General features: G+C 40.0%; 1 protein-coding gene across 5 annotated transcripts in view; it reads left to right on the forward strand.

The window, feature by feature from the left end:
• The window catches only part of KCNT2 (potassium sodium-activated channel subfamily T member 2), a 179,593-nt gene that overhangs the window by 35,824 nt on the left and 117,156 nt on the right, over window positions 1–26,613 (forward strand). For 4 of the 5 annotated variants that reach the window (XM_064147153.1, XM_064147158.1, XM_064147155.1 and 1 more), the window contains exons 2-5: window positions 11,576–11,655; window positions 20,363–20,462; window positions 23,152–23,208; window positions 24,308–24,356. In XM_064147153.1, the coding sequence (XP_064003223.1) occupies window positions 11,576–11,655; window positions 20,363–20,462; window positions 23,152–23,208; window positions 24,308–24,356 (286 nt within the window). The remainder of the gene's footprint in view (window positions 1–11,575; window positions 11,656–20,362; window positions 20,463–23,151; window positions 23,209–24,307; window positions 24,357–26,613) is intronic. The other variant, XM_064147154.1, reaches the window with a different exon arrangement.

Genomic DNA, 26,613 nt, shown 5'->3' on the forward strand with positions numbered 1-26,613 from the left:
TCTTCCTGTTGTTCTGGTGGTGCCTGGCCTAACACTATCTTCCTCATAGCATTCCTAAACTCATTGGAACCATCCTCTCTCCTGGCAGCTAACCTCCCAGTGCTCCTCTCACTTGAGTATTGTTGTCTCAGCACATCTACAAGGTCTCGCAGACTAACTATCTCCTCCACCTCTTCTTGCTGCTGATCACCAGAGGTCCCCTCTCTTACATCCTCCTGCGAACCACTCTTTGTCTTAGCTTTTGCCTTAGCAGGTGCCAGAAGGGCCTGAGCAGCAACAGACTTGGATGTGTCTGCTGGAGGATTTGAATCCTTAGGGGTCTGACTTGGAGCACTTGAATTATTGGAGGTCTGACTTGGAGCATTTGTATCCTTAGGGGTCTGAACTGGAGCTTGTGAGTTCAAATCTGCCTTGCTTTTAACAGGAGGATTTTGGTTCTGGTCTGCTGGCTTGGGGTTTGAATTGGCTGAGCTGGTGTTATTAGGATTTGGACTGACTGGGCTAGCGTTACCAGCACTAGTAGTAGTATTAGCATTAGTGGGATTATTTGCCTGTCCTCCTGGGATGCCTGCCAACCCTGACGTGTTTTGATTGTTGCTAGGAACATTCTGATTTTGGGTACCTGCCTGTCCTCCTAGGGCTCCTGCTAAACTCTGTGGCTTGTTTTGGTTATCCTTATCATTGTTTACGTTAGTGGCGGGAACGCTGGCTGTGTTCCCAGCACTCGGAGAAGGAGGGGCAGAGGCTGGCAAGGGGGAAGCCGATAACTGTGTTCCCTTGTTTTGCTGTGAAAGAGACTGCTTCTGAGACACAGAATTTTTCCTAGCTCTTACAGAAACTGGTTTTGAATTTTTCACCAATAATGCCAAAATTAATATGAATATCAAAATCATGAGGCAAATATTAAAAATTGTGAGAAGAAAAACAGTTTTACACGAGCATGTACCTATGCAAACAGTTGGAATTCCTGTCTTAGGCTGAATAACTCTCATTAGAGCCATATTTAAAGCAGAATTTCCATTGATTGTCACATTATTGACCAGAGCTCCTGTAATGTCCTTGGTAATATTCTCAGAGATATTAAAACCAGCATAACCAAGAATAAAATCACCCCAGCTCCAGAACATATCTGAAACCTTAGCTTTAGCCTTATTATAAGCCAGATCAATGAAATAAGCAACAATTTGACCTTTTAACCAACTAAATGCCAAGAAAACAAAACCAGACCAGAGCAATGCACCAACCAAATACAATAGCTGCTTGATTAGCTTCATCTTAATTCCCAGAGCTAATTTCCACTCACTGAAATATCTAGCCTCACGTTGGGAAAAGCCAATTAAAAATGTGATGGTTTGGGGGTTACCCCGCCCCCCCACACTTTTGAATTTGCCCCAGCTAACTCAGACGGACCCTGGGAATATAGATGAAGCAATTTATTTACAGCTAGCAGAATTTACAAGCAGCTATTTACAATATATACAGTTATATACAATTATATACAGAAATATACAAAGGATAAACAATACAAAAGCACAACTTCCCTCCCAGAAACCTGAGTCCCCAGGAGGGGCTCTCAAACCACCCCAACACCTCCCCCCGGCCCTCTCAACCTTACCCCAGTTCTCAGGAAGAAAAGAGGTGTAGCCAAGAGGTTAGGGAGCAAGGTTAGTAGGAGCAGGGTTAATGAGATGTGACCAGGTCTAAGGCAAAAGCAAGAGAGAGAGACAAAAATGGAGAATGTTTTTTTCTTCTTCCCAGAGTTCTCAGCGTGACTGTGAGAGAAGTAGACACAATTGTTTTTCATTTCACTGCCCGTTATCTAGTTCTTTTACCAAAACATTCCAGCTTGCTTCAAACTAGCACAGAGAACAAGAGTGTTACTAAGGTAACAACTGGCAATATTACAGCAGACAGAAGTTTGGGAAGCATTAATATCTCCAAACAGAAGGCTTGCAATGATTAGTGTTAAAATACTCTAGTAAAAGATACTGTTAAATCAACAACTTCAGGCATGTTGTTATTCTAAGAAGAGTAATTTCTAATTCATTCATACTATGTACATGGGGTACTCAGGCAAGCTGCTTGACCCTGCATACACCTCATGGTGAAGATAGATCTAGTGAATAGACCACTGTAGTTGGAGATGAAGGATCTGTCTTCTAACTTTTGTTACAGGACATTTAGAGGAAATTGGTATATGGAGTTGCCCTGCTACTGCACTTTCATCAATTAGGAATTGCTAGCTGTCCTGTTGCCTTTCACAGCAAAGCAGATTTTCCCTTGAAAGAAAAATCAAATGTGGAAAAGTAAAGAGTTGGTGCAGAAAAATAATTTCAGGAAAGCAATAGAGAAATTGTTCAGGTGGGCAGAGAATAAAATTTGGACATATGAACCATAGATAGATATGGTAGCTTGTAATGGGTTACTCTTTTGTTCCTAATACTCTGTCCAAGGCTGACAGTGTTAACCACAGTGTGCTTAATATTCAACAAGCTTGTTTCAAGTCTGTCTTTCACAAGTAGGTGACATTATGAAAACAACATGAAAAAAAAACCAGCCCAGCATACATTCCTTCTACAGCATGGGCAAGTGACACAATCATAGTCAACTGAGCAGGGTCTGGAATCAAACTCCTGAAGCACACTCCATTCCTTAGCGCTCCCCAGTCCTGAGAATTAGCTGTTAAAAAAAGCCTTGCATAATGGATTTTCATTGCAGGACCTCTGTGCTGTATATAACCTACATGTGAAGTATTTTTGCTTAGAGTTTAAAAAGAGCTGTCCTCACATGCAGTAAGTTCACTTTAAAATATGTATGGTTTACTACCCTCGTATGGTTTACAACCCTTGTATGGTTTAGGGAAGGAAAAAAAAAAACCCATAAGAAGAGTTTTACCAAACTTTTAATGTATCTTGCCTGCAAAATTCAGCTTAAAAGCACACTATTCCTTAATGCATAATTCATATTTATTACCTTTCTAACTTTAGGCAATAGATTTGCAATAGGAAAGTGTATTTGTAGTAAAAAGTCAAGTACGTGGTATTTGGAGGGCCACTAAAACGTAGAGGGAGATTGCTCTGAGGTTTCTTTTCCCCTTAGTAAAACTTCACAGTATTTTACGTGTTGAGTTTTTAAAGAAAAGTTTATAATCACAACAAGTACAGATTGAAAATCTATTTTTAGTATCATAGAATCAACCAGGTTGGAGGAGACCTCCAAGATCATCCAGTCCAACCTAGCTCCCAGTCCTATCCAGTGAACTAGACCATGGCACCAAGTGCCTCATCCAGTCTTCTCTTGAACACCTCCAGGGACGGTGACTCCACCACCTCCATTGTCCCATTCCAATGTCAATCACTCTCTCTCTGAAGAACTTCCTCCTAACATCCAGCCTAGACCTCCCCTGGCACAACTTGAGACTGTGTCCCCTTCTTCTGTTGCTGGTTGCCTGGCAGAAGAGACCAACCCCCACCTGGCTACAACCTCCTTTCAGGTAGTAGTAGACAGCAATGAAGTCACCCCTGAGCCTTCTCTTCTCCAGGCTAAACACCCCCAGCTCCCTCAGCCTCTCCTCACAGGGCTGTGCTCCAGGCCTCTCACCAGCTCTGTTGCCCTTCTCTGGACACATTCCAGCATCTCAACATCTCTCTTGAATTGAGGAGCCCAGAACCGGACACATTATTGCACCATTACTTCAGTGGTGAATTTGTTACTTGTTTTAATGACTGCAGGACTGAAAAGGTTATTTCCTTTTCAAATCTGCATGACAGATTATGAAAGGGAGATTTTCTTAAAGAAATTATTACTACTTGATTAAAAAGCATGCATATTATCCACCACTGAGTCTCATTCAATTGCTATCAGCCTTCTTATGTAAAAAAACCAAGAATCTTTCCCCTCAAAGGAATGGAAAAAAATAAATGTATCTTGCATGGAAAAGTTTGAGATGTAATATTATTTCACATCTCTCTCACTGTAATATTAGATTGCTGCCACAGGACTTTATATGTTTAACAAAGGCAGTTTTTTTGTAGCTGAGGCCAGCTGATTGTAAAAAAGGAACATGAAGCAGGCTCACACAAAGGCAGTTTTTTTGTAGCTGAGGCCAGCTGACTGTAAAAGAGGATCATGAAGCAGGTTCACAATCAGATGATAAAACATTTTTGTGTTTGTGTGCATTAAAATGTAGGTACACAAGATACTAGTTCAATTGTAGGGAATAAAATTTTAATTAAGGGTTGATTTTTTTTTTTTTTTGCATTTTTGTAACATTTGACCAAAAGAGTAAAAGGTTGCCTTTCACAGAGAAAATATCTTCTTGTGGTTGCAGGGGCAAATTGTCACTTTGTGCAACTTCAAAGTTTTGCTTTGGCCTGTTTTATGCTGCTGCCCTGGATTTGTTTCAGCTGAAACAAGCAGCTCTTACTGGAAAGATACAGTAAGAAAAAAAAGGTTAGAAACACATGCAGTTCTAAGAGACCAGCTTATTTCTTCGTTGTAGAACCTTACTCTGTAGCTTATGATAATCATAGCATCATAGAATGGTTTGGGTTGGAAGGGACCTTTAAAAGTCATCTAGTCTAACCCCCCTGCAGGGATATCTTTAACTAGAGCAGGTTGCTCAGAGCCCCAATCAACCTGACCTGGAATAGTTCCACGGATGAGGCATCTACTACCTCTGTGGGCAACCTGGGCCAATGTCTCACCACCCTCAGTGTAAGAAATTTCCTCCTTGTATGTAGTCTGTGTATCTCCCTCTTAAGTTCAAACCCTTTTCCTGTCACAACAGGCCCTGCACAAAGTTCTGTCCCCAGCTTTCTGCTCAGCCTCTTTAAGCACTGAAAGGCCACCAGAAGGTCTCCCTGGAGCCTTCACCTTTCCAGACAGAACAAGCCCAACTCTCTCAGCCTAGCCTCACAGCATCATTGCTGTGGCCTCCTCTGGCCCTGCTCCAACAGCTCCATGTCCTTGTCATGCTGAGAGCTCCAGAGCTAGACACAGTACTTCAGGTGAGGTCTCACCAGAGCAGAGCAGAGCAGAGTTCACTGAATCAAGTTTGCAAATAAATGCCCACATCTGTCATCATGCACACCAAAAGGCAACATTATTCCCAGCCTGTTTTACTGCCTCAACTCAGTTCATGCTATCCCTGTCTTCATTAATAGAGAGCTTTTACAGTGACTCTGATAGCACCTAGTCTCTATAAACCCATTTCTTGTGGTAGCAGCCAATTACATAATCAAGCAAATGTAGGTGTGTCAGGAAGTTCTTCACCAGCTAGATTAGCTAAGACTCACCGATTTAGATCACAAAAGAAGCAGCTTTTCTGTTTTTCCAGTGAGTGAGAGGAGACAAGCACACTGCTTGTCCCAGTTACCACCGTTTGTTTTGGGGCGCTGTCATTCCCTGTGGAGAAGAAAGGAAAAGCTCATAACTCTACATGTTCAGTGTTCATCATGACCTGTGCAAGCAGTGACTCGTTTCCAGGCAGAAACAAATGAAAAAGCCTTCCCAAGTTAAGAGCCAGTAGTAGAAAACTACTAATTGTGCTGCCATTCCTTCCAGCACAAGATGATGAGGTATCATTCAACAAGCAGTCTTGAGCTGTTGTATTGATTCTGATGGAACAAGTAGGCCTGTAAAATCGAATGAAGCTCTGAACAAGTCAGAGCTCTGACTATTTCAGGTTTTGCAAACCTTGGTGTGATGATTTGAGTGTTTCCCGTCCCCCCACACTGTGGAGAAATCACCCAGACTAGATTCAGCAGCTCTGGAAATTGAATGAAGCTTTATATTTACAGCTTAGCACAAGATACCAGCAGATATTTACAGTATATATATATACAGCTATATACAGAAATTTACAAGTTAAAAAGTAATACAGAAGCACAACTCCCTTACCAGAAACCTGAGTCCCCAGGAGGGGCTTCCAACCACCCTTCCACCTTCCATGCCTTTACCTTACCCAAGATTTTGCCTTATGCCCAGGGTAGTTTGGAGGGTCGGCTTGGGGGGGTTAGGAAGCAGATGGATTAGTCACACAGACAGCAGGTTAGGTTAGAGAGAGAGGCTGAGCCCCAGAGAGACAGCGACTCTGTTACCTATATGTTCTTGTTCTTATACATCTCAGCAAGCCTATGAGTGAAGTAGACATCACCATTGTTTGCCTTTTACAGCCTGTAATCTAGTTCTTCTCACCAAAACATTCTAGCTAGCTTCAAACTAGCACACTTGGGCAGAGGAGAGCTGCTGCCTGCCATCATTAAAATATGCTAATCTTTTATTAAGAGCTGCAATTCTGGTGAAGTCACCAGCAAAGTTGTAATTGATTTTCATCTGAGCTGAAGATTTACCCCACAGGGGAGTCAGTTTTAAGTAATATTGAGATGGTTTGGGTGTTCCCTGCCCCACCAGCCCCCCAACTTTGGAAATCACCCAGACTAGACTCAGCCAGCTCTGGAAATATGAATGAAGCTTATATTTACAGCTAGCACAATATAGAAGCAGATATTTACAGTATATACAGTTATAGACAGAAATAGACAAGGTAAAAGGTAATACAGAAACACAACAGCCCTCCCAGAAACCTGAGTCCCCAGGAGGGGCTCCCAACCACCCCTGCACCTTCCCCCTACTCCTCTCAACCTTACCCCAGTCCCAGGGAAGAATAGCAGTTCAGTCAAGAGGTTAGGAAGCAAAGTGTGTTAGTCCAAAGTGATGGATGAGGTTAGATGCACCTCAGCCAGCAGCCCCAGCAAGAGTGGTGCCAAGTGTATTATCTAATGTTTTTGTTTCTTGTTCCTATGCTTCTCAGCAAGACTGTGAGTGAAGTAGACATCCCCATTGTTTTCTTTTTACAGCCTGTAATCTAGTTCTTCTCACCAAAACATTCTAGCTAGCTTCAAACTAGCACACTTGGGCAGAGGAGAGCTGCTGCCTGCCATCATTAAAATATGCTAATCTTTTATTAAGAGCTGCAAGAAGAAAACATCCAGTGGGGTGTTTTTTGTTTGTTTATTGGTTCAATATTTTCCCCTGTAAACTAAGCTTTGACAGTAGAATCATAGAATGATTTTGGTTGGTAGTGACCTTAAAAATCTTTGTTTTCCAGCCCACCAGACCAGCTTGCTCAGGGCCTTGACCAGTCTGGCCTTGAATACCTCCAGGGAAATGACATCCATCCACAACCTCCCTGGGCAATCTGTTCCAGTGTCTCACCACCCTTATTGTAAAGAATTTCTTCTTAATATCTAGTCTAAGTCTACCCTTTTGAAGCTTTAATCCATTCCCTCTCATCCTGTCACAAGCCCTTGTAAAAAGCCCCTCCCCAGATTTCTTGTAGGCTCCTTTCAGGTACTGTTAGGCCACTATAAGGTCTGACCAGAGTCTTCTTTTCTCCAGGGTCACTTCAGTACTTGAAGTACTTGATTTTTAAGCACCTACCTATGCCCTACATAATAAACTTTGAAATTTGATATCTAGTAGGATTTTAAATATATTGGATTAGCAGCAAATCCCAAGGAAAAGAAAGTGTCTATGTTACAGGGGACTTTTGGTAGTATAATTCATGATGTCCCTTCCCATAAAGATGAATCTAAATAAATTGATGTGGTTTTCTTCAGGTTGTCCCCATTTGTACGTTTAGTATCTTGATTCCAATGCCAAGTAGTACTAGGTGTAAACATTTACAGCTCCTAGCAGTCACACGGTGTTACTATAGCAAAGCCTGGTTGTGGAATTAGAATGACATTGTAAATAGCAATGGAACAGCACAGACAACATTAATGAAGTAAGCAGGGTGCAGACAGATTGGTCACAGTGATTTAGACTCATCAGAAGTGCTTTGCAGTGCTATCTGTGGTGTGAGTCCTGTCCCTGGTGTGAGTCAGGATTTTCCTTCTATGCTTTGTATTTCATTAAAGTCTACTACTCAGATTACCTCTTGACTGAATTAGGAGTGCAATGTGTACTTGTACTTTGGGTACTGAAGATGCTTTTTACAGTTTGAAGGATTCCACTGACACTACTGTTCTTTGGCTTTAAACTAAGGAAGACTGCTATTGACGGTATTGAAGGAGGAGATTGAGCAACACTGTTCTTTAAGGGAAGCATAGAACTTCACTTGGGTTTTGCCACAGGTATTTCAGCCACATATTTGTGCATTTTCAGTAAAGTTGAAGCAAGAGTCAGTAGAGCCTATGTCCTGCTCTCTACCTTCCAAAAAAACCAAAGCTTTTCATGCAATATTCAGTGCTTAACATAGACACAGGAAAAGTCAGAAGCAATTGGCTATGTGTGGAAACATGGCTGTGCCAGTAACCTGTGTGAAGGAATAATACTTTAATCCTTCAGCTTGATTTCCTCTTTGTCAAGATGGACTGAACTATAACTGTCTTTACAGGCAAGTAAAAACAATGAAACAGAAGTTGTTTAAACCACACTTTTAAAATTCCTTACACTAGAAAAATGGAACAAAACCAGATCTGTTCCATAGGCCAGATGATCTGAGAGCACACATACTATCACCCTCTAATCCATGGGTGCTATTTCATCACAGGCATTTGCTCGGAATTAAATTACAACTACAACTTATCCTGCAACTAAGGATAACTGAGCTTATGTAAGTATGTGCCAGTGAATTTCACTCACTTGAAATTGCCTTACTACTTTGTATCTAAGTCCAGACAAAACTTCTTCAAGGCCTTCACTACTATTACTGATAAACAATCTTAGTATTAGAGATGAGGTCCAGAAATTCAATGTGAATTCTGAAATACTCCTCTTTTAGGTTACGCTTCAAAGTGCAAAGAATACAGAAAAGAGCCAATACTTGAAATAAAATTTTAATCATTGAAAGATTAAAACAGAAGGGCAAGTACAATGAGTGCTAACATAAACAACAGAGTGTTAGGAAGGAACAGCATCTGGGAGTTTCTCTCCTTACTCTGACTCCTTCGGCCATTCATTCTTATCTCCACCTTTAAGAAACAAAGTGAAATATTCTCTGTCCAGTAGGCAAAGTATCATGAACACCCTGCATTGATTATAGAGTACTGATGATGCGTTTCCTGCAGATGCTAAAGGCCAGTATAGTTTCTGCTTAAACTTAGAAAGAAGTCAGGGGAAGGAGAAGGAGGAATTGAACCACAGAAGTGGTGTTAGTAGCATTCGTAATCCATTTTACCATGGAAACTGCTGCAGTGTGGAATCCCAGTCTGCTGTGAGCACAGGTTGCTAAGGAAAGAGAAGTAGACAGCTGTTAGAAGGCTATCAGAGCACTTCAGAATGCTAGTGATAGGAGGATGATTAGCTCCCACGTCCTTTTTCCTCATTATCATTAAATCATGGCTTACTGATAATATGTTGTTCTTTCGTGGTAAGTGACTACTGCAATTTTCTTACTTAAAAATCTTAATATGTGTATGAAAGATCACTGATACTGTGCACCTTTTGAATCACATCCCATAGTTTAGTAGTTTGCACCACTTTGTTTACTTATTGAAATATGTCTTTGAACATTAAATATATACACTTACTGTGTGGCAGCTGTCAAATCGTGGCAACTGTTTCTCACTAAGTCACTGCATTAGTAGTAAGTACCTTGGGAAATGGGCAGTAAAGAACAGAAGCAGAGCTAAGGCACTCACAAACCTGTTCACCTACTAAGTAACCCTTGTACATGCTTCCTTAGCTTGCCTTAAAGCTACCAACCATCTAAGTTGTACCTCTGTTAATGGCAACAGTTCTTGCACAAAACAATGCCACAAAACACAGCTTATATTTAAGCTCAATAAAGACCCAGAAACAAGTTCTTCATCTGAAGGGCTTTTCCTCTAGCTGGGCAGCAGTTTCTACAACCTTCCTCCAGGCCCAGTATCTTTGAAATATACAACTGCAGCTACTCCTTGTTTAAAAAGCAGAGGGCAACTTCTTGGAGGTCTTGCCACAAAAGGTGTAGAGCCAAAAAGGGCAGAAAAGCTGGTCTAGGGTTGGAGTTGCTCTTGCCACTGTGTCAAATGTATCATTGCACAGAAATAAATAAGTTCAGCAAGTTGTAGAGCTCATTTCTTAAGAGAAATGTTCTAGTTTTGCTGCCTCTAAATAGGAAACAGTGTAATTATCCATTCTACAGGGAACACTACAGTAAACCACACCAAAGCCAAGTGACTAGCTAAAATTAGCTGACCTCGCTAAGTGAGGCATAGAGAGCCTTTCTTTTTATGTCATGCTGACCCTGTCCTACAAAGTGATATGCCTAAACTTCTGGTAATAAGTAGGCAAGCATGAAAAAGTCACTTTCCCTGAGTTGCCATCCATTCTGGGCCCACAGCTAAATATGCTATTCAATACCATGTATGCATAAATGCATGGTATTAGACAAGTATTTGAAGGGAAGAAAGAGACTACAGATAGCATTAAATTATATCAAAAAATGTTTCAGCGAAGGCTCCACACGAAAGAAGGGAAAAAATTCTAGCCAGGATTGTGCATGAAATATGTGACAGGATATAAGCAATATATGCCTGTACAATTTTGCAACATGTGATGGTATACAGAAAAAATGAGAAGGCAGCAATTCACTTGTGTGGTGTTATTTTGTGCTTCAGCAATAGGAGAACAGTTAAACTGAAGACTGACTTCTCAGGAAGGCACAGAGGTTGTTCTGTGATAATTTTATTCATTGCTGGAGGAGAACTGGGCTTGCTGTTGAGGGAGATCCAGCTGGGTAGAGCAAGGGCTCCAACTATGCAGTACTACAGCTCTGGAAGCACCTATGTTTTTCTGTATTGCTATTGCACACTTTGCTTTTCCCTTGCCAAGCCCCTTCAACGATTTTCTTTTCTCCTAGGCTGTAGAGCAATTGCATGACTTGTACTCAGACTGAATTGAGGGATAGAAACATTAAATACATCTGGGCAAATCTGTGAAGAAGGGAGGGGAAGAGAAGGATGTTTCTGTGCTTCAACATAATCAGAAAGAGGAATTCTCTGTAGAAAATTATGTGATTGCAACATAACTATGATTTCAGGTCTCTGGCGAAAGGAAAGTATAGAGGTTAGTTGGTTTGGGGCAAAGGTATTTTATCGAAGATGAAAACATGCAAGTGAACACTTAACTGAGACACAGATTCTTAACAGAGATATGAATAAAATAGAAAGAAATGAGGAATTGTTACCAAGACAATGTTATGAGAAAGAAGTTAATCTGAGATGGAACATTCAGCCTGAATATCAAGGAACAGCTTGTTACACAGCTGTAGAGATGAGAATAGTGTCCCAGTGAAAACAATAAAATGTAGCTGCTTCTGATATTGCAGTGTAGAGTGCCCAAACAATAGGAAAATCATTCTGCTTGTAAAGGGGATAAACTGAATAAGGTTTGTTGGTGTTTTGTTTGATGTTCTTATTTTGTTCCTTAATCTATTAACATTACTCATTCAAAGCTGTGTCAGCTGAATGGTCTGTCTTTCCCTGTATGCTCTATGTGAAGAACAGATGTTTAAGGAAACAAATTATATTGGAAGAAAATAATTTGTATTTCATAATAAATTCTAATGCTTCCTTTTGTATTTCAGGGTGCAAGTTGAATTCTATATGAATGAAAATACATTTAAAGAGAGGCTAAAGCTCTTCTTCATCAAAAACCAAAGATCAAGTAAGCAGTTGCATTAATTTCTATTAAGCATCATTATGATAGTTTGAGTAGAATACAATTCTGTTGAAGTCACCAGCAAAGTTGTCATTGATTTTCTTCTGAGCTGAAGATTTACCCCACAGGGGAGTCAGTTCCCTGCCCCGCCAGCCCCCCAACTTTGGAAATCATCCAGACTAGACTCAGCCAGCTCTGTAAATATGAATGAAGCTTATATTTACAGCTTAGCACAATATAGAAGCAGATATTTACAGTATATACAGTTACAGACAGAAATATACAAGGTAAAAGGTAATACAGAAACACAACAGCCCTCCCAGAAACCTGAGTCCCCAGGAGGGGCTCCCAACCACCCCTGCACCTTCCCCCTACTCCTCTCAACCTTACCCCAGTCCCAAGGAAGAATAGCAGTTTGGTCAAGAGGTTAGGAAGCAAAGTGTGTTAGTCCAAAGTGATGGATGAGGTTAGATGCAGCTCAGCCAGCAGCCCCAGCGAGAGTGGTGCCGAGTGTATTATCTAATGTTTTTGTTTCTTGTTCCTATACTTCTCAGCAAGACTGTGAGTGAAGTAGACATCCCCATTGTTTTCTTTTTACAGCCTGTAATCTAGTTCTTCTCACCAAAACATTCTAGCCTGTGTCAAACTAGCACAAATCTCCAAAACAAATCCAGGAATTTAAATTTAAAACCAGCATACTTATTTTGTAGGATCAAATACTTAGTGACATGACTTTATTTTTGTATCACAATCAAGTTGACTAATTTGTAAGGACCTGACATTGGAATACTCCCTGACAAGTCAACACCTTACGTCTAGGAAAGAAGAGAACCTCCAAGATACTGGATGAAAACCACAGCAGAACTGAGTGGCCTTTTGAAGCATTCAGTTTTATCAAGTATTCCTAAATCAAATTTGGACTTGATCGGTACTAAAAATCACAACACACTAACAGTTTGGAATGGAACCTTGTGGGGACATCATACCCCCTTCTCATCAGTGTGATACTTTAGAAATTTAGCAATTTGGCCCCTATGCACTTAAATTCATAGGCCATCATAGAAGAAAACAAGGAACCAAGACACTGACCTTTTAAAATAACATCCCAGCAGCTGGATCAAGCACTGTATTAACCACATTTTGTTAGGCAGAGTTCATAGCTGAGAAGAGCAGTAACTGACCTCTTTCTCTGTGTGGCAGGATTGAATTTACTTCCATTTGTCCCATACCTGTAAAGTATTAAAAATGTAATAGCTTTATACACAAGGCTTCTAGACTAGAAAGAATACATTTAGACCTTTGTAATACAGTTAAGACTGTTTCAAGGCTTTGTGTCTGGGAAAAAAAGAAATGAGAAAAGACAGACCTTTACTTTTGTGATTCCTCAATCTAAAAAAACCCAGACAAAATTTGGGAGACCCAGAGTGTATTTTTGGAAGACAGACAGACCATAGGATCTCTCTGTAGGAGTTGTTATTCAGTAAATACTAGTTTTACAGCACAGCAAATGATTCTTTTATTGGCTAAGCTTCTCTAACTTTCTAAGCATGCTAAGCAAAGTATTTGCCTAGGCCAAATAAAGCCTTCCCCCCCAAAAAACCCACCAAACAACAACAAAACCCCAATCAAACAAACATCCAACCTTCCCAAAAACTGCAGAAAGAGAGAAAAAGTGTTCTGTGAATAACTTAATTTCAGTTTGGGCTTTGGTTTCCAGCTGGAGAATCAGGTTTAAACAAAGCTGCTGGAACTTCACTCACAGTATCACAGTATCACCAGGGTTGGAAGAGACCTCACAGATCATCAAGTCCAACCCTTTACCATAGAGCTCAAGGCTAGACCATGGCACCAAGTGCCACGTCCAATCCTGCCTTCAACAGCCCCAGGGATGGCGACTCCACCACCTCCCCAGGCAGCCCATTCCAGTGTCCAATGACTCTCTCAGTGAAGAACTTTAGGGGCAGATTTGTTTATTATGCTTACAGTGATGCACAGGAAAAAAATCTTCCTAATTCAGTTACCTAAATAGGACAGAAAGCCAAGGACTACCTCTCCCAGTAAATCATGTGGATAGTCTTAAGAATATCTTCTCTTCTGAACTTCAGATGGGAGATAGTTGTTTTTTTTCCACATTATTATACATTGAAATGGATGTGGTAAATACCTGTGGTTGGTAAATGCATTTTCTCATATTTAATTGAAACAAGTTGATTATTCTGTATTAACATGCTTCAGAGCTTTCTTACTGTATTTGTATTTTGACTAATGTGGAGAGAACATGTACAAAACCTCAGTATCCATAGAAGAATGAAAGGAAGAGTGTGTGATGAAATTTCATTCAGTTTTGTGTTTACAAATCTGTTTCACAGAATTCATTTTTGCTCAGACATTTCTGTGCGTAGATTGCAGAGCCTACTAGTTTTCATGATACAAGAAGCTTAACCAACAGTTAAACAAGGAACTAAACCAAAATTACTACTGTCCTGAATTAAAGAAAATGAACAAAATCCCCAAACTGAGGTGGTCAGAATTAGGAACTTCATTTAAACTTAACTCCTGCTTCTCCAGGTCTTGGTTCTCATCCAAGTACACACAACCAGAATCCTCTGAAAGACAATCTCCAAAACCCTGCTGCTGAGATAGTACCTGCCACTCACTCAAGTGTAGGCATTCAGGCCACCATTAAAATTGTAGGATTCTGTTGCCTGGAAATACCAGGGTGTTGATTAAAGGTACTGCCCTTTAGATCTTAGTTGGTGTTCAGTGAGAACACTGAAAACCTTACTTCATGCACTAAACATGTACTTGCTATGATTGATTCAGTTCTATTATTGGAAATTTTTTTTCTCAAACTACACACATTCATCAGTTTTTGCTAATCCTTAAGACTTTGCAAGTGAATTGAACACATTGAAGTGTAATACCACCTGCTTTTGTCAACCAGAGCACTTAGCTCTACAATTTATATGAGTTTTTTATAGGCTACTATTCTAATCTAAGTCAGGTACAGGCCAGTAGCATGAAATATCAACTGCTTCATTCATTGCTCTGATCTTGGAAATATTCCTTTAAACAGATATAACAAGACTTCATCCATGTCTAGTGCTTGCTTAGCTGCCACTCAATCCTCTGCAAGCAAATGTCTAATCATGTTCAACCAATGCATGAAAAGGATACTATTCTAATCTGTAGGATACTATTCTATTCTAGGTCAGATACAGGCCAGTAGCATGAAATATCAACTGCTTCATTCATTGTTCTGATCTTGGATGTATTCCTTTAAACAGATATAACAAGACTTCATCCATGTCTACTGCATGCTTAGCTGCCACTCAATCCTCTGCAAGCAAATGTCTAATCATGTTCAACCAATGCATGAAAAGGATACTATTCTAATCTGTAGGATACTATTCTATTCTATAGGATACTATTCTATTCTAGGTCAGATATGGACTGGTAGCATGAAACATCAACTGCTTCATTCATTGTTCTGATCTTGGAAATAGTCCTTTAAACAGATATAACAAGACTTCATCCGTGTCTACTGCATGCTTAGCTGCCACTCAGTCCTCTGCAAGCAAATATCTAATCATGTTCAATCAATGCATGAAAAGGATACTATTCTAATCTAAGTCAGATATGGACTGGTAGCACAAAACATCAACTGCTTCATTCATTGTTCTGATCTTGGATGTATTCCTTTAAACAGATATAACAAGACTTCATCCATGTCTAGTGCTTGCTTAGCTGCCACTCAGTCCTCTGCAAGCAAATGTCTAATCATGTTCAACCAATGCATGAAAAGGATACTATTCTAATCTATAGGATACTATTCTATAGGATACTATTCTATTCTATAGGATACTATTCTATTCTAGGTCAGATACAGGCCAGTAGCATGAAATATCAACTGCTTCATTCATTGTTCTGATCTTGGATGTATTCCTTTAAACAGATATAACAAGACTTCATCCATGTCTAGTGCTTGCTTAGCTGCCACTCAGTCCTCTGCAAGCAAATGTCTAATCATGTTCAACCAATGCATGAAAAGGATACTATTCTAATCTGTAGGATACTATTCTAATCTGTAGGATACTATTCTATTCTATAGGATACTATTCTATTCTAGGTCAGATATGGACTGGTAGCACGAAACATCAACTGCTTCATTCATTGTTCTGATCTTGGAAATAGTCCTTTAAACAGATATAACAAGACTTCATCCATGTCTAGTGCTTGCTTAGCTGCCACTCAGTCCTCTGCAAGCAAATGTCTAATCATGTTCAACCAATGCATGAAAAGCATTTTACAAAAGCTGTCAGCCAGCAATCTCCCCCCGCCCCCCAAAGAGAGACATATTGGTATGACATGCTTGTGCTTGCCAAGATCACAGACTGCATTCTCACAGCCTAAAATAAGTCTCAAAAGGAAAAAGAGTGAAGTTTTATTCCTTCTCTAATGAATAGAAAGAAAACCACCACTGGGATATAAATTATTGACAGTATATATTGATTCAAGTTACAAAGCCACCTACTACTGAAATGATTGCACTAAAACCAAAAGATATTTTAGAGACGTAGGAGAATGGAATGATGGAAGGTGATTGTAAAACCTTGAGTTGCTGTCTCTGTCACACTTGTTTTGGTTTAGAGCAGCTCTCTAACTGAGAGGGTTAATCCTCACAAATGTATGCAAGAGAAACATTGAGAATTTGTAATAAAAATTAAAGTCACAGCCAGAAGTGGTGCAGTGTAATATATCACTATGCTTACACATGCCTGAAGAAAAGTAGCAAATTCTCGTTCAAACCAAGAAGGAAACATTCCTGTTTGACATGGTTATATTTGTTTCAGAACACAAACAAATTTTGAGCTGTTATTATCTGTTTCTTCTTTGAAGGAAGACAAAGGATGTAACACCATGGTTACATGGACACAGTGCAATTACTGTCTCGTTAAGGAACACATAACTGGATAGCAGTGTATGATGGATGTAGCTGAATACAAGTTTCAGGCACCAGTGTCAAAACAGAGAGATACTCCTTGAAAACAGCCCTGCTGCTTGAACAGTGATTGTGAATGGAAGAAAAGAACTTTAGTCAAGCAGACCACGTTGATCCACTGACAGCATATAAAATAGAGGACAAAAAATAGGCAGCAAACAGAAATATTAAATTCCTTCTTTGTACAAGAGCAAAAAAAATCTCCCCTCTTTTAGATGCCTTCTGCAGTGACTGTCCCCTCCTTCCCACATTTGGTATCCTAGATCTCCATGACAGTAATATAAATGCATTTCTTCACACTCTCAGGGGACATCTCTGTCTATGAAGGTACAGAAGATTCGACCAGAGGGAATACTCACTTGGTACTCCTACGTTAATTATTAAAGCTTTAACAGAGTGACTAAACATGCCCTAACAGCACATCCTGTTTCTAAAGCCTGAGGAGCACAGAACTAAGTAGAAGAGACCTTTTGAAGCTTGTTCTTCTATATTTATATTGTAATCACAGTGGAACAAGACGTGTTCTATTGCCTTTGTAACCCAGTCCTCTGCTAACTTAGAATCCTTAAACAAAAGCCTTACCTCATATTCTGTGAGAAACAGCCATTCCTGTGGAGGTACCAGATACTCTCCTGGTTGCTAGAGTGTAATGCAAAGCATAGCAAAGCATATTAAAAGCCACAGAAATCCATAGCCTGGGCTTAACACAGAAGCTCGTTAAGCCAAAGTTTCACATAAAACTCCCTTTATACCAGGCCATCCAACCCAGACTCTCATGCTGCCCCCCAGCAGAACTCTACCCTCCGTTACCACACCATTTGTGACACAGCACGAAATTCAGCTTGGCAACTCCAGGCCCCAGTTAAGCCACCCCAAGTCTAACTGGGAGCATTGCCAAGGTCAACAACCAAGCCTCGCTCATCCACAGGAGATAAGAACCCAGGCAACCTTCTCAGGAGCAGAGAGCAATGGAAGAGGGAAGAAACTGACTTTGCAGTGTTTTTTATAGGGAGACAGGACTTACAGGTATACAATACAAAGGTTACACTTTCTGGTACACCTCTTGGACCTCTCTAGGTTCTTGAGGTCAGTAACTCTGCAGTGTTCTTAAGGGCATTAGCCTCAAACTGACACACCAGAGCTGGAAGAACTTTTAGGCATAGCCTGAAAATGATCTATGAAACTGAAATATTTGAATACTTAAAAGCATTTCTAGGTCTTTCAAGACTCAGATTTGAAATGTCAGAGTTTAAGGAGTTTAAGACAGAGGTGTGGGTCTCCTATTCTGATGTAGTTTTCAATCAGAAAAGCACCATGTGCTTTTGGCATTTAAACCAGCATACAATTTCAAAATATTATTAGAAATCAGGCCATTATCAAAGCAGAAAAGTAATATTTCATACCAAGAGTAACATTTACAGAGCTAAAACCCAGAAGATACAAACCATAGACTTTTGTACTTACTTAAGAAAGCTAGACAACACAAAATTGGCAAGGCAAGGAAATCCTGGTAGGCTGTAAACCCTGCTTAGCTGGGTTTGGGTTTTTGGTTCGTTATTTGTTTTACCATTATCTGCTCCTGTTATAATAGCCCAGTTGTTATGGCAACCAGTCATACTCCATCAGACTTCCACAAAACCATTAATACAGAAACAATTCAGGCTTTCTTCATTAACAGTTCAAAAAAGATCATAGGATTCCCCAAGAAAAGCACTGAAGTTCTTCCTAATCAAATAATACCACAGCACACTCAGCTACACTCCTCAGCCTCTCCAACCATTTACCACTTCAATCCATCAACATCTTCACTCATGTTGGGGAATAAATAGTCTGTGGCTAATTGCTTTTGATAGTAGGAATCACTAGGCTAATGTTAACCTAATTGTCAGTAACAGCTGTGGGATTTCTCATGGTCCAGACCACTGGATTTTAACCCCTAGTTTACACATGACAAGCTGTTATAAAAGCCCATTCAGTTCTCATGTGATAACTGCAACTCCACAGTTAAAAGTGATAAACAGTGCTGTGTAATAAACCTTAAGAATTCTTTCAGTAATTGTATGGTAGACTATTTAAGAATCTATTTTCTAATTTTCTGTGTTTGCTGTAGATTGTGTTTTAGTTGTGTGTGTCGGGGGGAAGAAGTAGATACAAAAGGTGGTTTATCACTTTTCTCTCTAAGGTGATCATTTTGAACTTGGGACTGAGGAAAGTCATAAACTACATAATATTACCATAAGATTACTGTGATTCTTTCCTTAAGGAGGGATGTATGCTTATACTTTTGGGTATGCATAATGTGGAAGTAATTCTGAGGTCAGCAGAGCTACTTACATATTTGCAATACAACAGCAAATATGATCTTCATTGTGACTCGGTACAAGGTTGGACGTGGCACTTGGTGCCATGGTCTAGCCTTGGGCTCTGTGGTAAAGGGTTGGACTTGATGATCTGTGAGGTCTCTTCCAACCTTGGTGATACTGTGATACTGTGAAATGTGCAAGACTCAGTTAGTAGTATTTTGCTTTGGACAGGAGGATTCTTTCATGTAGAAATGGAGTCTCAGGTCACAAGACTCAAAAACCTGAATGCTTAAAGTGACCTCCCTACTCTTCACCTAAGTTGGCTGGCAGTTTTTACCTAATGAGTGAATGAAAACTTGGAAGCAAGGTACAAATATTTACACTGACAAAATATTAAGACTAGTCCATTTAATAGCAAGACTGAAAATTTAAACTCTAATAATGATTACAAAATGTGATTAGAGTGCAGTTAAATTCCACTGTAGTAGGTAACTGGAGCAGCTAGCACTAAAATAAATTGCATATGTGAAACAAGGAATATTTCAATCTTGACACGGTCTGTAGAAGAAGCTGTTGGTTTAGTTCAGTTGTACATAGACAACTTGTGCATAGACATAGACATCTTGAATCTTGAAGAAGATTATCATGCAATTTTGTTATTAAATAACAACAGAGTAATATTTTATAAGTTGGGATGCTATTATTTCTGTATGAGAAGCTACTGTATGAAGACTTTTCATATATTAATATCTAAGTACTTTCCATTGTATATCCTTTGCCCATCACTGAAAGTGTGTTTTCTTCTTGTTGCTTTACCTTGCATCTCAGATACCCATATAGAATCATAGAATTAGTCAGGGTTGGAAGGGACCACAAAGATCATCTAGTTCCAATCCTCCTGCCAGGAGCAGGGACACCCTACCCTAGATCAGGCTGGCCAGAGCCCCATCCAGCCTGGCCTTAAACACCTCCAGAGACAGGACCTCAACTGCCTCCCTGGGCAACCCATTCCAGGCTCTCACCACTCTCATGGTGAAGAACTTCCTCACATCCAGTCCATATGCAGATCTGGTTCCCCTTTCAAGAAAGTGGCCTGAGGGAATGTCATGTCATCAAGAAAGACAAATGGCGTAGAAGAGCTTTCTAATAAATGACTGAGTAGTTGTTCTTTCCATTAAAACAGACTGAGTCTTCACCTGGAGATCTCTGGAAGCTGGAAAGGTGTATTGTATGGGTGTCTGAGAAGCTTACTTGTTATGTCCTTCTGTCTGACATGCTGTATGGGGAAAGGTTACTGTCTAGATCAACCTCTGTTCTGTTGCAGCATAACTATTCTAGTTCCCTTTAGTTTTACCTTAAATGTGTATGAAAGAACCTGGGTTTAATTCTGTATTTTCCTTTAAAACAGGCCTGAGGATAAGATTATTCAATTTTTCTCTCAAGCTACTAAGCTGTTTCCTATACATAGTTCGTGTACTCCTGGATGATCCTACACAAGGACTTGGATGGTAATGTTTTGGTTTTTTGGTAACTTCTGCTTTAAAAGCATTGTTTAATATTCTAAGAGAGAACTGAATTTGGTGAATAAATGTTTGATATTCCATTTTACAGATGTTTGGAAAGAATCACAAAGCTAATCTTACATTGTGTGAATGGAAGTAAGAAGTAAAATAACAGTATTCTTTTATTCACTTTCCTGCTGAAATCATCCTGGCTCTTTGCTCAGCTGCTGTACATCAGATATAGTCGTGCAAAGTTACATCTTTTGTTTATATTATCACCTAAAATTTCTAAGTATCTTATTTATATTTCTACAACTGAAATTGCAAGTATCTGATTAGCAGCTAATGCAACAATAATTTTAAGCTTTTACTTAAATATTTTTACTTAAACCCCTATGTCTCAGAAACAGACAATACACAAAAGAGCTTTCATGTAATAATTTTGTAGCCTTCTGCTTTCTCTGAATATTTGAGAGGGAGACCAAAAGTACATTCTACACTTAAGCTTATCTATAGTCATAATGGATGGTTTAGCACAGACACAGATGGTACTTCTGCCACAGGTGTACTTCCATACCTTTATACTCATATGCAAAGATTTTTCTGCATCTTGCTGACTGCTTAACTCCTCAGACCATTCTTGGCATGGTTGTTCCTTTCATGTAAAGGAGAGCCAGAGAGTATTATGTATTTTCTGTACATATCATTCCCTTGTGTTGGGAAACATTTGAGAGAGTTTGTTCTGTCTGTGCTTAACATCAGTGTGGCTGAGAAGCTTTAGGTAAGTTGCCACTGCATGCTAGAAGAATCCAGTCGTAGAAGCTTTGCCAGACAAACCAGCTCTGTGCCCAAATGATAGCCTGTTTACATCAATGGTTTTGCCCATAGAGATCCTGAGTGCCTGATAGCTAAACTACTGCCATAATGCATTCTTGCAAATGCACTGTTGTGAAAAAAATCCTCTCTAGACCTGTGTCACAGCCTGAAGAAAGAAACTACTCAGTGTCTTGAGAGCATTGCCACAGCAAACGTTAGCACCTGGTTGTCTATCAAGTGGCACTTTTGTGAGGAATGCTTCTCATGAGAGATTTATTTTCTGTTTCTCAGAAATGCCTGCATAGGTTAGTATCATTTATTTACTCCTTCCGGCACAACAGAAGAGCTTAGGGCATAAAGCATCCTTAAATAATGGCATTTAGCACCTGCCCCTCTCATAGTCAGTGAAAATAGAGCTATTACTAATCTGTGGCAAGTCATTTTCCACTGACCTTGTTTGCCAAGGAGAAACAAGGATATTTTACATCATTTAGACAAATACGTAGTCCCACATCTGTGCATGCCCATTTGAAGGGAGGATTTGTGCTAGCAGTTCAGGGCAAGATAACATCAGATGTATGTAGCAGCTATTTTTTACGTAGATGTCACCGTTTTCTTCCTTGAATTACTGCTGCCCTCCAGCCCTTCTCACAAGAGGATATAAAGTGTAGTTTAATGCTGTGTTTCCTGACGAGAGGATGGCAGGTACATGTGCTCTTTCCATGCCAGCCTATCCATGTGATAGGCTTTCTAGTACCTGTCTTGGTTCTAATTTAAATTTCCAGAGGCTCAAATATATTTGATAGAACCAATTAACAGTTTTTTAGAGTGCCCTTCCCTCTTCCCCCTTCTTTTCCCAAAAGAGAGGAGTTAGATGTAGAGAGAGGAAAAGGTAAGCACACCCAAATAAATAAATCTCACTCGATTTGTGTCTCGGTTCTAATTTAAATTTCCAGAGACTCAAATACATTTGATAGAACCAATTAACAGTTTTTAAGAGTGCCCTTCCCTCTTCCCCCTTCTTTCCCAAAAGAGAGGAGTTAGATGTAGAGAGAGGAAAATGTAAGCACACCCAAAGAAATAAATCTCACTCTGATTTTGAAGTTAAGAAAAGGTTAACAATAAATTAAAAAGGTATCTGAGGTAGGGAAGTTACAAAGGTATAGGGAAGGGAATTCAAATACAAAATGTGTAAATACAACCTGATTTTGATGGCAGTGGGTTTATCTGCCTTGTGGGTGATGGCCACATATTAAAAACAAAGAGAAACCAGGAACAGGATGGTGATGCTGGGAGGCAGGGAGTGCAGAGAAAGAGAACAGGAGGTCCCCCTGCTTTTATGGGTCTTTAGACAGGAAGGGGGAGTGGGCTAACCATCACCTGGTAGTGTTCAGACCCACCCCTGGGGAGGGGTCAAGACCACCTAGGATCAGGTTCAAAATTACTCCTCTTGGAGGGTTAACCCTGTACTGTACCGCTTGATAGTCCATGTTTAGTTCAGCTTCGGGAAGCAGCATTTCAGTTGTTTTGTTTTTTAATCAGAACATGCTTGAAAATAAATCTTAAAAAGAAGCCAAAACCTGGAATGCTTCATAATCCTTTATCTACAGATGCAGAACACAGACAGAACTACTCTCCAGAAGTCATTTGACTTTTAAAAATGTCTATGCATTGCCTGGGGTTTCAAATGACTGTGTGCAGTTTAGAGAACAGTTAATAATGGAACTGCTATCCCTTTTCCTCCTGTGTGTTTTTGTCATCGTGTTCCCACATATGTTTGCTAATGAAACTGGACTTTGTGTGGATGGGATGATGATGACTTCCCACCTACGTTTGCTGATGAAACTGGACTTTGCGTGGATGGGATGATGACTATCAGCAGGGAGTTAAACCGGAGTTGTTCCAATCAAAACTACACACCTGGAACAATTGATTGGTGAGTAAACCAAAAGTCCATGTAGTGGTTGGAAGAGGGAGAGACAGGAATAGTGGCATTTTAACATATAATCTTGATGTTTCCATAACTCTCATGAAATTACTTTCATGTTCCTGAATATTCAAAACTGCCATGACTATTTTATCTCTGACTGTGTAAGTGAACTGCTGGATTGGATGATCTAGTGAGATCTGGATGCCAACAATGCTCATACCTTGCAGGCTGCCCATGGAGGCAGTTGAGGCCAAATCCTTGGTGATATTCAAGGCCAGGCTCAAAAGGGCTCTGGGCAACCTGATCTAATGAAGGATGTCACTGCTGACTGCAGGGGATTGGACTGGATGACCTTTGGAGGTCACTTCCAACCCTAACCATTCTATGATTCTAAATACTGGGTGCCTTTGTTTAAAAACCTATTATGACCAGCAGTGGATTACTATCAGTAAAATATTACACCACTGAGCATGCCAGATTCCAGTAGTTTTGTATCAAAGTGCCTATTGTCAGAGTTTACCAAATATTAAGCCAACATGATATTTTTCTAAGGTTTGACACAGCCTCTATGAGTTAGATACCATTTATGTGATTACACAGCACAAAGTTCACACAAAGGAGTTGTCAAATTTGTTTTTCTTAGCACAAAAAATGACACCTCTGCATCTCTAGAATACAAAATAGTAATGTCTTTATTCTTGGAATCAAGGAGATAAAGTCTCTTTCTCTGGAGACTCTCAAGACCTGTCTGGATGCATTCCTGAGCTACATTCCTGCTCTGGCAGGGCAGTTGGACTCAATGATCTATGGAGATCTCTTCCAACCCCTAACATCCTTTGACCTCATACCTACTGAAGGTGATAAAAGATTTTAGCATTACTGAGTGTTGGATTACTCCCATGGGAACTCCATGATTGGCTCTCAATTAGGAATACAAGCAGTGTCGTTATTTTTACTTACATTTTGTATTGCTGAGAGCTTTTTGTAACAAATAAAACCGCTCTAATTTCTACTCACATGTCCATTTTTTTTCCTCTTGACTTTGTTCAAAACAGTAATCAGCTTTTTATTAATTTCATGTTTGTTTTCTTACTATGATGAACAGGACTCCTATTATTTGGGTGAATCGAAGCTTGCCTTTGTGGGGCTTGCAGGTAATGTGTCAATGACCATTTTAACTGTTTACAATTAGTAACTGTAGGCAAGACTGATTTTATAGCATTGTAAAGCTTTTAAATGTGATACTAACAAAGATGCATGACATCAGTGCTTTGTGGGGCTTAGGGATATTTTGAGGTTTGGGATTAAATCTTCACTGTCTCAGAGCCTGCTCATTTTTGGAACAGTTTTGGTTTTTTCACTTGTAGACAGTGCTGTGGGAATTCTTCCTGTAAAATGTCTTTTTCTGCAAAGAATTCCTTAAGCTTGTAGAATGGCTACACCATTATATTGATAATCTTGAAAGTCTTTTACAACCTGATTACTTCTGTCATTCTGTGATTCTTGTACCATGGGCAACACCATTATGATAGTTTGTATCTTGCCATCCCTGGAGGTGTTCAAAGACTGGATGAGGCACTTAGTGCCATGGTCTAGTTGATTGACTAGGGCTGTGTGCTAGGTTGGACTGGATGATCTTGGAGGTCTCTTCCAACCTGGTTGATTCTATGATTCTAAGATCTCAATGTAATACAGAGTTTTACTAAGGGAAGAATCTCTTAATGAAAACATCTTTCAATTCCTTGCTTAAATTATACATAGTTTGGATAACTTTTGATGTAGACAGTCAAATTAATGTATTCAATTTCATTAAAAGCCACTGAGAAGTCTATTTGCTTCTGGTTGCAGCCTTAGTTATAATAAGTTTATTTGGTAGACAGGAATTTATACATGTGTATACACACATGCATGGGCAGGATATATACAACTGTTGCAAAGAAAGGTTTATTTTCATTTGAGATACAATATAAACCAGCAATACTTATTTTGAGGACCTGATATCATAGCAACTCTGCAATTCATAGTATCTTTTTTTTAGTTCTAGATAATGATATGAGTGCAAATAGTGCAGTTTTCAGTAGTAGTGAGAATTAGTTTAAAACCAGAAGTCCTGAGGCTTTTTTGACTTCAGGCTCCAGCTGAATTTGCACATCTTCTTCACAGAATATCCCCACCATAGACATGAAATATTTACTGTGCAGAGGATTTAAATAAGTATATATGCTGGAGAGCAGCCATGAGGAAAAGGACCTGGGGGTCCTGGTTGATGAAAAGCTTAGCATGAGCCGTCAGTGTGTGCGCACTCAGCCCAGACATTAACTGTGTGCTGAGCTGCATCAAGAGCAGCGTAGCCAGCAGAGCAAGGGAGGTGATTCTCCCCCTTTACTCTGCTCTTGTGAGTCCCCACCTGGACTACTGTGTACAGTTCTGGAGCCCCCAACATAAGAACATTGAACTGTTGGAGCAAATCCAGAGAAGGGCCTCAAAGATGATCGGAGGGCTGGAGCACCTCTGCTATGAGGACAGGCTATGAGAGTTGGAGCTCTTCAGCCTGCAGAAGAGAAGGCTTTGAGGAGACCTTGTAGTGGCCTTCCAGTATCTGAAGAGGGCCTACAGGAAGGCTGAGGAGGGACTATTGAGAAGGTATTGTAAAAACAGGATGTAATGGGTTGAAACTGGAAGAGGGGAGGTTTAGACTAGATGTTAGGATGAAGTGCTTTACAATGAGGATGGTGAAACACTGGAACAGGTTGCTCAGTGAGGTTGTGGGTGCTCCCTCTCTGGTGGTGTTCAAGGATAGGTTGGATGAGGCTTTGAGCCACCTGTTCTTGTGGGAGGTGTCCCTGCCTATGGCAGGGGGTTGGCACAGGGTGATCTTTGAGGTTCCTTCCAACCTAAACCATTCTATGATTCTATGAATATGTATAAAGTTTTAAGCATTTTTTTAACTGTTTTGATATTTGATTATTTAAATGTTTTAAAAATACATATATATTTAAACGTTTAAGCACATTTAAATATACATTTAAATGTTTTAAAAATACTGCTCTGTGAGACCTCACCTGGAGTACTGCATCCAGCTCTGGAGGCTGCAATATGGGAAGGACATGGACCTGATGAAGCAGGTCCAGAGGAGGGCCAAGGAAATAATCAGGAGGTTGGAGCACGTCTGCTGTAAGGACAGGCTGAGGGAGCTGAGGTTGTTCAGTCTGGAGAAGAGAAGGCTCTGGGGAGATGTAATAGCAGCCTTCCAATACCTGAAGAGGGATACAAGAAGACCAGAGAGAAACTGTTTAAAGAGGCCTGCAGTGACAGCGTGAGGGCCAATGATTCCAACTAGAGAAGAGCAGATTTAGATTTGGTATTAGGAACAAGTTCTTTACTATGAGAGTCATGGAACACTGGGACAGT

The sequence above is a fragment of the Pogoniulus pusillus genome, chromosome 8 (assembly GCF_015220805.1).
Source record: "Pogoniulus pusillus isolate bPogPus1 chromosome 8, bPogPus1.pri, whole genome shotgun sequence".
In the NCBI taxonomy this organism is placed as follows: Eukaryota; Metazoa; Chordata; class Aves; order Piciformes; family Lybiidae; genus Pogoniulus; species Pogoniulus pusillus.